General features: G+C 42.0%; 1 protein-coding gene across 1 annotated transcript in view; it reads left to right on the forward strand.

Moving 5' to 3' along the window:
• ZNF382 (zinc finger protein 382) overlaps positions 1 to 17,561 on the forward strand; it is a 180,781-nt gene that overhangs the window by 69,072 nt on the left and 94,148 nt on the right. Inside the window, exon 7 of the mRNA XM_063614142.1 lies at positions 310 to 369. Within this exon, the coding sequence (XP_063470212.1) occupies positions 310 to 369 (60 nt within the window). The remainder of the gene's footprint in view (positions 1 to 309; positions 370 to 17,561) is intronic.

Below are 17,561 nucleotides of genomic sequence, written 5' to 3' on the forward strand. Positions count from 1 at the left end.
CTCTTTCACCAAATATTTTTGTTTTGGAAAATGTGGTTGTTTTTCATAGAATCTTATTTATGATAATGGCTTTATTGTATTTTTAAAAGAATTAAAATATTTTTACTTTACTTATAATACACTAAATAAAAGAGATTATGTATAAGCTCTTTAGAGTCCTCATAATTTTTAAGAGCTTATGTGAAGTTTAAAGTTTGTCTAAAGAGGTTCAGAGACCACAAATTTTGAGAATTATGAGTCTATGGGATAGCAAAGAAAGAAAAACACAAAATGACAATTAATATTTATTGAGTGCTTCTTGTTTGACAGGCACTGTGCTAAAAGCCTTACATGGATTGCCTCCTTTAATTCTCATAACCACCCCTCAGAGTAAGTACCAGTGTTTCTTCTTTTATTTTTAAGAGACAGGGTCTCACTTTTTCACCCAGGCTGAAGTGCAGTGGCACAATAATAGCTCAGTATAATCTTGAATCCTGGGCTCAAGTGATCCCCCTGCCTGGGCCTCTCAAAATGCTGGGACTACAGGCGTGTGCCACCACGCCTGGCTTTAGTGTTCCTTCTTCTGCAATAGATGAGGAAACTGGAGCTTGGAGAGGATGTTACTTTCTCAAGGTCATAGAGCCGGAGAGTGGCAGAGGATGGAACTGAACCTGGGAGTGCGGCTGTAGCTCCCTTATTCTTAACCACTTGGTGGCGGTCCTTCTAAAAGCCTGTCCCCCTCAACTCCCAAACCACTGTACTAATGTGATGTAATGGAAGATTGTGATCTGGGAGGCAACGGGAGAGGATATTGTACTACAGACACTCAGAAGATCTTTCCCTCTCAGAGTCAGGGTTGGACTGGAACAATTGCTGGCCTCTCATGGTGTATGGACACCACATGGGCAACTAGATCCTAAAACACAGTGACCCACACTGGTGTCCCTCCTCTTTTAAGTTGCTTTGGGAACAAAAAGGCCATGATTATTAAAATGTCATAGTTTTGCAGGAAATGAAAGCCAAGACCCATTAACAGGGGTACAGCTAATGGGCATGGTGTATGAAAGAGGCAAGGGCCGCTTGGCATTGTTTTTCACTCTTAGATAAAGCTGGAAAGGACCTCAGAACAATGGCATGTTTTAGCCTAAAGAGAAAAAAACAGTGTGTTTCTAATCTGAGGGAAAAATAATGGTGTGTTAAAAAAATATGAATTAGTGGATGCTAAAGAGGTCTGTTATTACTCACAAGGACTAATATTCACACAGAATTGAATTTGACTAGGCCGGCAGAAAAACTTCCAAATATTCCTTTCTGTCCAATGCAGGGATCAGGCATTATTGCCTCAAGGCAGATTAGCCTTAATTGGTCATACATTTGCAAATATTAGCATAATGCCTTTCCATTTCTTCTACTACCTTAATGAATTGCTTTACATTGCTCTCCTATTGCCTTATCTTTCTTGCCAATAGCACTTGATGGCCCAATGAAAGGCACTTGACTTCTCTAAAGATATGCAAACTTCATTAGCCTTGGTTCTTTAAAGGTGTTAGGCTACGTTTTCGGGTCAAAAGTCTGGGATAGTGTCAAGGGGTAGGGTGGACTGTCAGAGTGAGAGACACCGTGGGTTTGCTGCTTGGCTTCCTTAGTTAACACATTGTGTTTTGCTATGTGAAGGGAGAACTGACAAGGTATTTGGGAACTGAAAAATTGTAGTTACATCTGAGTTCACAAAACTCTGAGCTGGAGTTGGACATGACATTACTGGCTTCTCCTGGTAGACGACCTGTGCTCCTCAGGGTCTCCCAAAGGCATGACTAACCCCGATTCTCCAGTGAGCCACGACCTCATATTATTGACACTAAGAGCAATGTTCTCAGGCCAGGACAGCACTCTGGAGCTTCACAGACCAGTAAAGTCACATTCCTTCCCTCACGGAGTTTAAAGTCCCACAGGGAAGGATAGATGGGTGAACGAAAGGCAAACACCAAATGGTAAATGCACACTTGGGAGCTTCCTCTTCTTTGAGATAAGAAGGAAGGCTGAAGAAACAGAAATGTTGAGAAGCCGGTGTGGGGAAGTACAGCAGGTAGAGGTGGGAGAGAGTGACGGAATCTCTACTCCATTTGAACAGGAGATGGGAGTTTGGGCTGTAAGTGAAGGAGGTGGGGGGAAATTGCGCTGCAGCAAAGTGAGAGAGAGGTGAAATGAAATAATTGCAGTGGGCGTTGGAAATTTAAATCAGATTTAAAAATACTCCTGCCCCCTGGCTTAGGAAAAAAATGAACATAGGTAAGCCTTATCTAAATAACCATCTTCCTTCCATTTCATTTGTTCCAGTTTATGTTTGGAGAATTTGTATTTGATCAGATAGTTAATAAACAGATGAAATATGAGTACAAAGAGAAAGAGTTGCCATTCCTATAAAATCTAAGATGAAAGCTTTGGAAAGGCTGGATAAAACTGAGTTACCAAAAAAGCATCATTGAATAAAAGGTGAGAGAGACAACAATAAAAGAAAAAAAATAATAAAAATCAGTGGAGGGAATTTTGTTTCACAAGTGTCTTAATGTTCTCACCATATAATAAGCAAACGCTGGGCATTGTATATGATGTACAATGGTTTGATTTGTGCAACAGAGACTAGCAGCAACTTGGTGGATCTGCATTCAAGAAAGAGACCCTGGCCCTGCATCACATGATTGGTGAATAAATGCATAGTTAGATGTATGTTCTAGGTTAAAGTGTTTAGTGAGCTCTGCATGTATCATTTTAATGATTCTCTGTTTTACTGACTTTTTTGATTTTTCAACCAATTCCCTGTCAGGTATGGTTGGATAAGAGGTATAAAGGGAGAGTAAAAAGGCTTGGGGTTTTGTTTTTTTCCCCCTTCACTTGAAGTGAGCAGGAGTGTGATTATTTCATCTGACCACTAGATGCCACTATTGCTTCACGGAAATATTTTCCAGATGCTCTGGCTCTAGCAATTTACTCTGGACATTTTACTCTTAACTGAGTGCTTGCGTGAGGAAGGGCAGAATGGGTCCCGTTGTTACCTCCTTCACCTGTGCTCAAATTTAGTAAAGTTTAAAAAGTATATAGACGTGGCATTTGAATAAGGGGCACCCAGGTACAAAGTTCCCAGCCAAGGGTCATTATCTCTTGAAGAATGACTTCGAAAACGGCTTCCTTTTATTTTATTTTTATTTTTATTTTTTGAGACGGAGTCTTGCTTTGTCACCCAGGTTGGAGTGCAGTGGCGTGATCTTGGCTCACTGCAACCTCCGCCTCCTGGGTTCAAGCAATTATCCTGCCTCAGCCTCCCAAGTAGCTGGGATTACAGGCGAGCACCACCCTGCCCAGCTAATTTTTGGATTTTTAGTAGAGACAGGGTTTCACTTATGTTGGCCAGGCTGGTCTCGAACTCCTGACCTCAAGTGATCCGCCCGCCTCGGCCTCCCAAAGTGCTGGGATCACAGGCATGAGCCACCTTGCCCGGCCCAGCTTCCTTTTAAAACAAGTAGAGTGATTTATTGTAAGTAAGGGAAAATAAATGTTCTGTCTGATTTAGGGCATACACACTACCTTGTGTCCAGTGCAGGTCACTCTGTCATAACAAGCCCCACCAGGTGGCTATCTCTGGCTGCACAAAGGGTAAAGCTGCTGCTGAAGCCCAGCACCCCTCCCCAGTGTGAGCCCCTAGTCTATATGCTGAGGAATTCCTCAGGTCAGTAAAGTCACCTTCTGAGGAATTCCTCAGCATATAGAGTAGGGGCTCACATTGAGGAGGGAGGAGGGCCAGCCCTACAGTGTCCTGAGCTGGCCATGGAGATCCCCTCTATAGACCCTGACATCTGTTTCAGGGACCTCAGAGCTGAAAGAGCTCTTGGAGGTCACCTGCTTCAGTCTCCCACTTACTGCAAGCAATCCTTTGGTAACATCCTTGGTACAGGAGCGCTCACCTGCTGGAACGCTCCCCGTACTAAGATCCCCACTTGGTTGAGCGTTTCATTTCCTCGTGGGGCAGCACTGTTAGAAAGCACATTCTAAGCCGGGCGCGGTGGCTCACGCTTGTAATCCCAGCACTTTGGGAGGCCGAGGCGGGCGGATCACGAGGTCAGGAGATCGAGACCACGGTGAAACCCCGTCTCTACTAAAAAATACAAAAAATTAGCCGGACGCGGTGGCGGGCGCCTGTAGTCCCAGCTACTCGGAGGCTGAGGCAGGAGAATGGCGTGAACCCGGGAGGCGGAGCTTGCAGTGAGCCGAGATTGCGCCACTGCACTCCAGCCCGGGCGACAGAGCGAGACTCTGTCTCAAAAAAAAAAAAAAAAAAAAAAGAAAGCACATTCTATATTAAGCCAAAATCTGCCTCCCTTCAACTTCCCTTAATCATTTCTCATGATTTCCAGACTCCTCATCAATTCAGGAGATAAGAAGGGAGGAGGAAGGATTGATTCGGGATAATTCAGTCCTTATTTATTGAACAGCTTTAGGGCCAAGGCCCTGTGCTAAGCAATCCAGAGCATCTCCTGGAGACAGTTGGGATTATCGGTGTTCTTACTGTGTCTTTCCTGGAATGAGACATAACATTCCAGGTGAGGTCCAATTCATGCAAGGTATAGGGACAATTACTGCACTCGATCTGGAAGGTTCCATTGAATAAGATTATATTAACTTTTTATACACTATAACAATACTGGTTCATTTGCGGTTGAGGTATATTTAAATTCCCGTGTTTTTTTTTCCCTCAGGATCCGTGTCAAGCAAGTTTTTTTTTTTTTTTCCATTGTGTACTGCTTATTTTTATTTATTTTTTGGAGACAGGGTCTCACTTTGTCATCCAGGCTGGAGTGCAGTGGTGCCATCCTGGCTCACTGCAATCTCTGCCTCTCAGGGTCAAGCGATCCTCCAGCCTCAGCCCACCAAGTAGCTGGGACCACAGGCATGTGCCACCACACCCAGCTCATTTAAAAACATTTTTATAGAGCCGCAGTTTCTCCATGTTGCCCAGGCTGGTCTGGAACTCCCGAGCTCAAGCAATCTGCCTGCCTCAGCCTCCCAAAGTGCTAAGATTACAGGTGTGAGCCACTATGCCTAGCCGTATACTGCTTATTTTTAAATTTAAATTTAATTTTAATTAAATTAATTTTTTTTTTTTTTTGAGATAGAGTCTCACTCTTGTCGCCCAGGCTGGAGTGCAATGGTGTGATCTCGGCCCACTGCAACCTCCACCTCCCGGGTTCAGGCGATTCTCCTGCCTCAGCCTCCTAAGTAGCTGGGATTACAGGTGCCCTCCATCATGCCTGGCTAATTTTTGGTATTTTTAGTAGAGACGGGGTTTCACCATGTTGGCCAGGCTGGTCTTGAACTCCTGACCTCAGGTGATCCACCTGCCTCGGCCTCCCAAAGTGCTGGGATTACAATCAGTTGTGAGTCACCATGCCTGCCTAATTTAATTTTTTGGGATGGGATCTTATTATGTTGTCCAAACTGCTGTCAAACTCCTGAGCTCAAGTAATCCTCCTGTCTCAGCCTTCTGAGTAGCTGAAATCCATCCGGTACTTTATTTATTTATTTAATTTAACTTTTATTTTAGGTTCAGGGGACCGTGTACAGGTTTGTTACATAGGTACACCTGTGTCATGGGGTTTTTTGTACAGATTATTTTCTCCAATGGTATTTCTATTTTTAAGTCTTTGAGGAATTGCCACACTGTTTTCCACAATGGTTGTACTAATTTACACCCCTAACAACAATGTATAAGTGTTCCTTTTTCTCCACAACCTCACCAGTGTCTGTTTTTTTTTGACTTTTTAATAATAGCCATTCTGACTAGTGTGAAATGGTATCTCATTGTGGTTTTGATTTGCATTTCTCTAATGATCGGTGATGTTGAGCTTTTTTTCATATGCTTGTTGGCAGCATAAATGTCTTCTTTTGAAAATGTCTATGCCCTTTGTCCACTTTTTAATGGAGTTGTTAGTTTTTCTCTTGTAAATTTGTTTAAGTTCCTTATAGATGTTGGATATTAGACCTTTGTCAGATGCATAGTTTGCAAAAATGTTCTCCCATTCTGTAGGTTGTCTGTTTACTCTGTTGGTAGTTTCCTTTGCTTTGCAGAAACTCTTTAGTTCAATTTATCCTGTAGTTTTTAAACAAAAATTTTCACCACAAACCTAGGTCTTTGTTCATCCATTCATTCAATTAGTGGCTATTGAGTACTTCACAGTCATACCTGCCACTTAGCTAGGAGATAAGACAATTAGTCTACCCTTTGTTCGTTTCTCGTTTTAGTGGACTCTCCCAGGGTCCTGTCATTCACAGATTTGAAACGTATGCCTGCTCTGACTTCATCCTAATTGCTAAAACATGACTGCTTGTGCTTGTTTGTTCTACAAGAACTTTAGATGCATCTGACTCATTTTTATGGACTCTGAGTCAATACCAAGGAATATGAATGAAATTTAGCTTGGATTTGAGATTCTATTTATCATCATGTAAAAATGATGCTTTATAATTTTTTTCGAATGGTGACTTAGTTCCACACTTTTAGTTAAATATGGTACACATAGATATGTGATTATGCTCAAGGAACTTGCAGAATAATAGTGTGTATCAGGGAAATCAGAAATAGGTAATATGAAATCATGTGCCATCCTCCACTGCTGATAGTTCCTGGAGCTCAATTATTGTTTGAGGGAAATATGGCCTTGAAGACCTTTTTGGGAATAAACTCTAGAAGCTTCTTCTGATTTAAAAGGGTGATCATAAGCAAAGAAGAGGCAGCCTCAGTTTTATGGGGGATTAAATGTTACTGAGAAGCCACTTATCTGTTGTGAGCTAGAACTATATCACACATCTCTTTTCTTACAAAGACATTTTCTGGTTCCAAGTCTGGTTTTGTTTATGCCTTGCTACAGTAACCCATGAATGTCACACTGGCCAGCTAAATACTAATCTATGTGACTGGAAGAAATAACCAAGTCAAGTCGTTCCAAGAACTCAGTAAGTGTTGGTCAAAACCCTTGAAATTAACTGAATAATTAATATATTGTCTGACAAAATACCAGATTATTAAATATTAGCCATTATGTGTTTAAAAGTGTTTGTTATGATGAAATTTAGAGTTAGAAATAGCTCCCCCAAGTTTTGGTCCTGAGCTACTCATTTTGGTAAATGACGAGATTAATATCATTAGACAATGTAATTACTATATTTCAGATATTAGTCATATGTGTCAGTTTGATATTTCTACATATATATTTCCTATTCATATTATACCTAAGCTTCCAGTTTATTTAATTAAGTTGTGACCATCATAAGTAGGAAAACAGATATTAAATGAAGATGAGAATCTGAACCACAAGAACTGTATGTGATAAATTAATGGGCAATATAGTGCCGTGATGAAAGAGATATTTACATTGCAGGCTGCATTTGGAATCCAAATAGTTTGATATAGATTTCCTGGAAAAGTCTCTAAGAGGAATCTAGAATTTGAGGGAAACTTTTGACTCAGATTTTGTTCATAGACAGACTGTTTTTTTACTCAGCTTATAGGATGTGACACACACTTGGTTTTCCTTCTACCTCACTGATTCCTGCTTTTCAATCTCCTTTGCTGGTATTATATCAAATTTAGCCTAAAGCTGCCTCCTTACATATTTTAAGTTTGGCCTAAAGGTTTCTCTGTACCTTGTGAACTATAACAAGTGGAGGTGTAAACAGACCCATATCCTACACTTGTGCCAATCACCGAGTCTTGGCCAATCAAATGTAGCCAACTGTTCAAACCATGTTCAAATAAGTCAAATGCTGAGCCATAACCAATCCAGCTGTTTTTGTACCTCACTTTCATTACCTATACATCACTTTCCTTTTTCTGTCCATAAATCTTCTTCCCCCATGTGGCTGCACTGGAATCTCAGAGCCTATTCTGGCTCAGAAGGCTGCCTGGTTCACGAATCATTCATTGCTCAGTTAAACTCCGTTACATTTAATTCAGCTGAAGTTTTTATCACTGGTTTCTCCTTTTCTTCCCATCCATTTAATACTGAGGTGCCTCGGGGCTCAGCCCTAGCCCCTCTTTATCTAGATCTACTCCCTTGGTGACCTGTTCCAGGTTCATGTCTTTAAATACCGTCTTTATGCCAACAAGTCCCAAATGTGTGCCTTTAGTCCAGAACTCTCTCTGAGTTCCAGACGTAAGAACATCCAAATATGAACTCCTGATCTTCCTTCCAAACCTGCCCCCCTCAGCTTTTTCATCTCAGTTGATGATAACTAAGCGTAGCAGTTTATTAGGTTAGAAAAGTGACAAGGGGCCGGGCGCGGTGGCTCACGCCTGTAATCCCAGCACTTTGGGAGGCCGAGGCGGGCGGATCACGAGGTCAGGAGATGGAGACCATCCTGGCTAACACGGTGAAACCCCGTCTCCACTAAAAATACAAAAAATTAGCCAGGCGAGGTGGCGGGCGCCTGTAGTCCCAGCTACGCGGGAGGCTGAGGCAGGAGAATGGCATGAACCCTGGGAGGCGGAGCCTGCAGTGAGCTGAGATTGCGCCACTGCACTCCAGCCTGGGTGAAAGAGCGAGACTCCATCTCAAAAAAAAAAAAAAAAGAAAAGTGACAAGGGACTTGCAGAGACTTGTGTGAAGTTTGAGTTTTCTCTGAATAAGATAAGAAGACAGACGGTTTTGAGCAAGAAGTGGAATTATTTGGCATATTTTAAAGGGATCATTCTGGCTGCTTTGCAGAGAGCAGACAGTGGAGGCACAAAAATATATCAGGAGAGACCAGTTAGGAGGCTGCTGCAATGACCCAGGTGTGAGATCATGATGACTTGGATCAGGGTAGTAGTAGTAGTGGTAAGAAGTGGTCAGATTCTGGATGTGTTTTCAAGGTAGAGTTAATAGGATTTCTTGGCAGGATGCAGGAATGTGAAACAAAGAGAAGTCAGGGATTATTCCAAGATTTTTAGTTTGAGCAACTGGAAGAGTGGTGTTACCTTCAACTGAGATGGGGAAGATTGCATAGTGAGTTTGAGATGTCCACTAGATATTGAAGCAAAATGTTTGAATTGGAATTTGAACATTTTAGTCCATTTGAAGTTCAAGAGAGAGGTCTGGACTGGATATGTAAAATTGGGAATCATTGGCATATAGATAGTATTTAAAACCTCAGACTGGAAGAGATCACTAAGGTCTAAGATACTTACAGTAAAGAGAATTTCCTATAGACCTAGAGCATTTGTTCTCAACCAGAGGTGCTTCCCCTGGGGATATTTGACAATGTCTAGAAACATTTTTGGTTGTGGGGAGTGGTTGCTACTGGGACCTAGTGGACAGAGAGCAGGGATGCTACTATATATATATCTATCCTATAATGCCTAGGACAGCCCCCAACAACAAAGAATTATCTGGCCAAAAAGTCAGTAGTGTCAAAGTTGAGAAACCCTTGTGTAGATGAAGACCAAGGACAGAGCCTGGGACACTGCAATATTTAAGAGGTAGAGAGGAAGAGGAGGAACCAGCAAAGGAGACAGAAGAGTAATCAGGCAAATAGGAGGAAACTAAAAGTTGTGGATCCTGGAAGGCAAGTGAAGAAAGTTTATCAACAAGGAGGTGTGTCAAATGCTGCTGATTAGGGGCATGGCATCAGGTGCCTGTAGTCCCAGCTACTGGGGAGGCTGGGGCAGGAGGATCACTTGAGCCCCAGAGTTCAAGGCCAACCTGGGCACCATAGTGAGATGATGTCTCCAGAAAAAAAAAATGCTGCTGAGTCAAATTGGTTGATAACTGAGAATTATTCATTGTATTTATCATCATGCATGTCATTTATGATCTTGAGAAAAACAGTTTCAGTGTATGTGTTGGGTGGACTTAAGACAGAACGGAAGGAAAGGGAGATTGCAGACAACTAGTACTTCAAAGTTTTGGGAGAGGCTTTGCTGCAAAGGAAAACAAAGAAATGGGGCAGTGGCTGGCCAGAGGTGAGTATCAGAGAATTGGCATGAGTTTAGAGTGCTGACTATCAGACCACATCAACGTCCTTAGAACCAAGGACAAGGCAGATCCAGGTTGAAATGTTTCTGGACACAGGTCTAGAATGAGGAAAAGGTCTAGCAATTAATTATTTTTGTTGCATGATGGCTTCATCAGTCAGAGGCAGGTCTGATGGCTGGGGCCAACTGGACCAGACAGTTCTAAGACACACTATTCTTTATATTCTATCCTTTTCAGTCCAAATAAAGGACTGGAGCTGGCATATGAATTCTTCGCAATAACTCAGTACAAGGTTCCCTGCTGTCACTGACTCCTAGGGGTAGGCTTATTTTTATTTTATGTGGCTCCAAGGGTGTGGGTAAGTTTCAGGGCCCTCTCTGTCTGGACTATTGCAGCAGTCACTTATCTGACTCCAGCTTGCTGCCTTTCACTCCCTTCTCTATTTCCAGAGTGATCTTTCTAAATGCAAATCTGAGTCTATCATTCCCCGTCTAAAAACTGTGTATGGCTTCCCATTCTAATCAAGAAAAAATTCAGGCTCCCTTGTGTGGCATACAATGTTATCTCAGACTTAGTTTTCCCCATGTTTTCCAGGCTTCTGTCCAGCTTCTCTGTGCCTTGCAGCAGATATTGGACTTCTCCACATCCATGGTTCCATGTACTCACCGTGCAGAGTCACACCTCCAAACCTGTGCTTAACTTGTTTACCCTTCTATAACACCCTATCTACTTTTCTGTGCTTGGTTAATTCCTGCTCATTGTTCAAGACTAATTTCCTTTAGGAAGCTGTATACATTAGAATTCAATTTGGTTACAAGTGACAAAAAATAACAGTGGCTCTGTTGCTGCCCTGTAGTAAACATGAGAAAGAAAAGGATATTCTGGGGTCCGTGGAGAGGAACATCAGATGCTTCCACAGTCTGTTCTTGGAACCACTATTATTCAACTGGGACTGGCAAATCCCAGCCTGATCTTTCTTAGATTTCAGGACTATGATGTTGCTGCCTGGTATGTGCCTTCAGCTCTAGGGAATTAAAGTCATGTATTTTGCTTTGTTTTGTCTCGTATTTTGCCTGAGCCTTGTTTTAGATTAACTTGTCACTTCATTAATTCATTCAATGACTGATTCACATGTGAATTTGCTGTAACTTACTATATAAAAAGTCTGTTTCTTCTGGTTTAATCATCAGGGTTTCTGGAGGTGTGGAATAGCAGACTAATTATCCCTCTATAACCACTCATGTTTTTGAGATGAATTACCTGTAGTATGAATTATTTGCTCATTCACCCTATTATTTGTTTAAAAATAACTATTGGGCACTTGTCACTTACCAGACACAGTGCTTGGTGCTCAGGATGCAGAATGAGAGACATTCTTTGTCCTGAAGGAGCTGCAATCTAGTGTCAGGGTAGACAAGGAAAGCTAGCGTGGAGTGTAATAAGTTCTTAGGTCAAGGTATACCTGAAGTGTTATGAGAGTCCAGAAGAGGGGCATGTGATTGAGACTTGGAGTCAGGGAAAAACCACAAGAGAAAGTAGTGCCTGAAGGTTGCAGTGAGCAGAGATCATGCCTCTGCACTCCAGCCTGGGAGACAGAGTGAGACTCCATCTCAAAATAACTAACTAACTAACTAGCCAACTAACTAACTAAAGTAGTGCCTCAACTGAGTGATGAGAGACCTAGGAGTCAACAGGAAGCTAACATGGGCTGAACCAACTTGATAAAATAAAACTCTCCACAGTTTCATCAACCCTAACCCACACCATTTCAAATAAATATTCAAGTAAAAAAAAAGTGCTTGGTAGGTAACTTTATCACAAGTTCCCTAATCTCCATCAACCCACCCCGGTGTTACCCCAATAAATATATAATACAAGTTCCTCAATTTCAACTAGATCCCCACCCGGATTCCTATCCCTCCTCTAGAGACTTCTAGAATGTCACTGCCCTATTTTCTTCAGCCCACTCCATCCCTCAAACTCACCCCTGTCCCTGATACCTACAAATCAGCATCATCCTTGGGGTCATCTAAAGAAAGTAATGAGAGATGGGTGGAGTTAAAGGATAAGGCAAAGTTCAGGGGCGAGACGAGGCTTTAGGATGAAAAAGGACCAGGAATTGGGTGGGGATAACTGCTGCACATATCCTGTGGTATTGTGTGGCATTAAGAATCTGCCTTATACCTTAGAAGAACTCTTTCTCCATCTCTGTTGGTAGGGTAGAGGATAAAGTGGAGAGAGTCTTACTAGTGCATCTTGCCAAGGGCTTTTTTTAAAAAGACAGGTTCTAGCTCCATCAACCCCGGCTGGAGTGCAGTAGTGTGATCATAGCTCACCGCAATCTTGAACTCCTGGGCTCAAACGATCCTTCTGCTTCAGCCCCTCAAGTTGCTGGGACTACAGGCACATGCCACCATGCCTGGCTAATATTTTGATTTTTGTAGAGATGAGGTCTCACTATGTTGCCCAGGCTGGTCTCAAATTCCTGAGCTCAAACAATCCTCTTGCCTCAGCCTCCCAAAATGTTGGGATTACAGGTGTGAGCCACTGCACCAGGCCCATTTTAACCATTTTTAAGTGCACAGTCCTGTGATGTTAAGTCATTTGCATTGTTGTGCTTTCCTGATACTTCTTGAGCTCTTTCTATCTGTAGACTTTGGTCCTCCCTTAATTCAAGATAATTCTCTTCTAGCATATCTTGATTATTTTTTTGGCCACTTTCATTGTATGTGTCAGAGTGTGTGTGTGTTTTAACCAACATATCACATTCTGAGGAGAGTGCAGCAATGTGGGTTCTAGTGGTTTCTTTCTTCTTATTCTCCTGGGCTGATTCAGAATTTAAGTGTTTGGTTTAATAAGGTTAAGGAGCTGTTTTTTTTTTTTTTTGGAGAGAGGTCAGCAAAATGCTCTGTGGATAAACCAAGAACTTAGTATGCAAAGGGCTTTTGGTAGCCTGTGCACACAACCCGAGCACACATGGTGTGTGTGTGTCCACACACACGCATGCCCTTGCTTTCCTAGATCACCTGCGGAGAAAGAAACATCATCTCTCAACAGAGGATCGTTCCTCCGTTTGATGATACGTGCATCCTGGCATCTGGAATTCAATTGACTGTTCTGTCTTAGAGACAAGAATCTAGAAAGTGAGTGGGAACATCAAATGTGAGTCAATATTTCACAATGTCACTAAAGAGAACATATCAACACTCAGTTAACAGGCAGCAGCCCCGTGCAGATGATGACGAAGGCTGGATATATGTCAGGGTGTGAGTGTGGAAGAGGGCAGGGGCTGGGGACTTTTACAAGAATGTTTCCGTGCCTAGCTCAGTGCTGGCCACATGTTTAGTTAAGCAGGACATTTCCTTACTGGGAGTCTGGTTGGAATTGATTTTCTATTAACTATTTACTTTGATCTTCTATTTTCTCCATTTTAATAGGTTGTTAGCAAAATCAGCTTAATGTGGGTCATGTACATTGATTAACTGTTTCATTGATCATACAAACACAACCATTAAATGCTTGTGTGTTACCATTAAATGCTTGTCTAGTATGTAACTGTATTCATACTAGACAGATAGACAAACAATATGCTGGGAAGGAAGTTTTTTTTTCTTTTTAATAAGAAGTAAATTTGATACTCAAGAGGTAGCGTGGTAGACTTAGAATGCCCCTCCCTACTTTGCTCATCCTTCAAGGTCTGACTGAAATATGACCTTCTCTCCAAAGCCTTGCACAGTATTCCCAGGCCCCATCACCGTTCCTTCCTCGGCTTGTGTGTGTTCTCATAGCACTGCATATAGCTGCGTATTTACCCGAGGCAGGAAAGTGACCCTTATTTATCTTTTGCATATAATAGAAGCCCAGTACATTCTGACTAGTTTTTGTTTGTTTGTTTGTTGTTGTTGTTGTTTGAGACAGGGTCTAGCTCATTGTAACCTGCAACTCCTGGCTCAAGCAATCCGCCCACCTCAGTCTCCCTAAGGGCTGGGATAATAGGTGTGAGTCACCATGTCTGGCCCTTGATTCAGTTTTAATTTCGATTTTCAAAAAGTAAAAAGAAGGTTTATTGTTTTTGCTAATTTTACAAGTAACCAGGCTCACTGGATTGGGATTAGACAATAAAGTAGAACATACAGTCACCTTCAGCCTATCACTTAGAGACAACCATTATGAATATTTTGGGATATTTATCTCCAGATCTCTCTCTCTCATATGTGTATATATATTTATTTATATTCACAAACTTAGAGGTAGAGATTTTTCTTTTTTTTTCTTTCTCTTTTTTTGAAATGGAGTCTTGCTCTTCCACCAGGCTGGAGTGCAGTGGCGTGATCTCTGCTCACTGCAACCTCTGCCTCCCGGGTTCAAGCAATTCTCCTGCCTTAGCCTCCCGAGTAGCTGGGACTACAGGTGTGTGCCACCACGCCCAGCTAATTTTTGTATTTTTAGTAGAGACAGGGTTTCACCATGTTGGCCAGGATGGTCTCGATCTCTTGACCTCATGATCTGCCCTCCTCGGCCTCCCAAAGTGCTGGGATTACAGGTATGAGCCACCGTGCCCAGCCTGAGGTAGAGATTTTTCTAAATAAAAATGGAATCACATTATAACTCCTTCTTCGTCAGAAGCTCTTTTAACTCAATATGCCATAGGCATCTTTTCCTTCCTTTCTTCCTCCCTCCTTCCCTCCCTCCCTCCTTCCCTCCCTCCTTTCTCTCCTCTTCTTTTCTTTTCTTTTCTTTCTTTCTTTTCTTTTCTTTCTTTTTTTTTCAACAGAGTCTTGCTCTGTCACTCAGGCTGGAGTGCAGTGGTGCAATCTCAGCTCACTGCTCACTGCAACCTCCACCTCCCAAGTTCAAGTGATTCTCCTTCCTCAGACTTCCAAGTAGCTGGGACTACAGGTGTGCACCATCACATCCAACTAATTTTTGTATTTTTTTAGTAGAGATGGGGTTTCACCATGTTGGCCAGGCAGGTCTCGAACTCCTGATCTCATGTGATCCACCCACCTTGGCTTCCCAAAGTGTTGGGATTACCGGCATGAACCACCATGCCTGGCCACCATAGGCATCGTTCTGTATGAATAAATATGAAGCTAGACCCACTTGTTTAACCAATCACCCTATGTTGAATTTTTAGGTTATTTCCAATTTTTCATACTACTATAAATAATACTATGCTAAATATCCTTGTATATACATCTTTGTAGCCTATTTCCATTCTATTTACCCAATCACTCTTTAAAAAAATCTTTTAGGCTATTGTCAATATTTTCCTATTGCTATAAATAATACTTGGATAAACATGTTGTACATACATCTTTGTCCCCTTTTCAATTTTTTTTAAGGATAACTTCCTAGAAGTAACCTTGTTGGTTACTCATTGGTCAAAGAGCATGTACTTGTAAAACTTTTGGATACATGTTGCCAAATTACCCTGCAAAAGGTTGTGCCAACTTGCACAGTTATTACCTGTATGTAAGAATTCTTCTTTCACCGTACTCTTGGCCACAATGGGGTTTGTGAACATTTTAAAACTTTATTAAATATATTTTGTGAACTAGGTGTTAAGCTTAACCACAAAGAGCACAGTTTCTCTAGGGAAGTGTGTTGCATCTAAACAGCCAACTTAGAAACAGCCCTCCTCTGTCAGCTTGTGGTTGCCTGTGAAAAATACCCTGAAATCTTTCTTTAACACCACTCATTAAAAAATGTACCAAGGTGTGAGGTGGTTCCCACCAAGCTGGTTAATTACTGTGTACCAGAGGATATGAAAAAATGAAACAAAACAAAAAACCAACAACAGTCTCTTCTTTAAGGGAGTCTTGGGCCATGCAATCTGATGACAACATTATCAGGTTTTTCTAGGGGATATTTATTATCAATTAATGGAGTAAACAGGTCAGTGGTGTTTAGAACTATACCCAAGACCCCTTGAAAAGATTCAGGCAAGAGATAAATTGATGAGGTCCCTCCAAATATGACTTTTCGTCCAGAAAATTATGTTTAGACACCCAGCACTAGAAATATGTAGACAAATTGGAGAGAGTTCAGAGAAAGGCAATAAAAAGATGAAGGGAACGGAGGGACTGATTTATGAGGAGAGATTAAACAAACCAAAAACACAGAGCCAGGACCCAGAAATGACTTCAGGGAGCATGATAACAAACAGCAAATACCTTTCCATGTAAACCACTAAAGTGGGGACTTGTTTAGCTTGGTACCAAGAATGTAAGTAGTGGCAGTGAGGTGAAATGAAAGAGAAGAATCCAACTTATTAATGTATTCAGGAGTGTCTCTAGAGAGAGGTTAGAAGTTCTCTGGCTGGAAACGTTTAGCACCAGACAGCACTCAGCCCCCACAAGGAGAGGATTCTAGACCGGAAAACAAGAAAATAGACTTGCAGGTTAGATCATGCCAAGCCTTGGAACCCTTCCATGTTGTTACCTCATGGTGACTGTATAAATATACTATCTGGGGTCCCGAAGGTAAACTAATACAGCTCATCTCTTTTTCATTTCCTGACTTTAATGCCTCTTTAAGTTAGCAAGTTCAATCAGGTTTGAACATATGCTTTTTCAATCAAGTCTCTCTGCACGGTGTCTTTGTGACAGAGGTGGGTGCCAAAGCTGGGGTTCAGGTGACTGCTGGAGATATCTCTGGGCTCCTTTAGTGCCTGTCTGAAATCACCAAGGAAGAGAGGAAAGAGCCAAGCAGCCGGGAATACAGTCCACCTGCCCCAAGCCAGAGAGAATGTCCTGCATCAGTTAGGCCTCATAATTTTTGCCCTAAATCTCATCCCCATAACAGAAATGTAAGAGCTTTGTCTCTTCAAAAATCCATCAGGTTCCAGAGGAGATGGAGAAGGCATGTGGGGGCCTACTTGGGGAATATGATCTTCATTTTGGTTTCCTTGTCCTTCTGTCAATAACAGAAAGTTAACTTGCTTGGATTTGCTCCAGCCAGTATTCGGTGATCCATAAAAAGGGGAATGGAATAATAAGAAAAATGGAAACAAACAGTAATACACACACACCACACTCCACTATTGTTTGAAGCATTTTACTCTTTCACAACAAGCCAAGTGTTTCCTAAGCTGCTGTCGTGGGCCTGATGCTGAGTTGGCGCTGTGGGGAGTGCCCATGCAGGCTTTTTGTGTGATGCCCAGAATCAGTGCTGGTGCAACCAGAGGTGGTAAAAAGAAAGTGAGGAGAACCAAGGCTGACTGACTGTGCTGACATTCCTCATTAGGGTTGCACGTGGAAGAGAGAGAGAACTAGTGTTCAGGTTAGCAGCTTGAGCTTTGACCATAGACAAGGCTTTCTCTACCAACTGTGCAACCCTGGTCAAATTATTTAACCTCTCTAGGTCTTGATTTGTTCATCAGTAAAAGCAGAGATGAGAGTACCTAGCTCATAGGATTGCTGGGAGGGTTAAATAAATAAAACATATAATGTGCTTAACCAGTCTTGCACAAACTAAGCACTCAATAAATGTTAGCTATGACAATCCCTCCTCTTCCTGCATGCACACACAGAAACTCCTATCTCGAAGTCCAGGGGGCCTCTGGCAACCATCTGT

The sequence above is a fragment of the Symphalangus syndactylus genome, chromosome 13, assembly GCF_028878055.3.
Source record: "Symphalangus syndactylus isolate Jambi chromosome 13, NHGRI_mSymSyn1-v2.1_pri, whole genome shotgun sequence".
Taxonomy (NCBI): Eukaryota; Metazoa; Chordata; class Mammalia; order Primates; family Hylobatidae; genus Symphalangus; species Symphalangus syndactylus.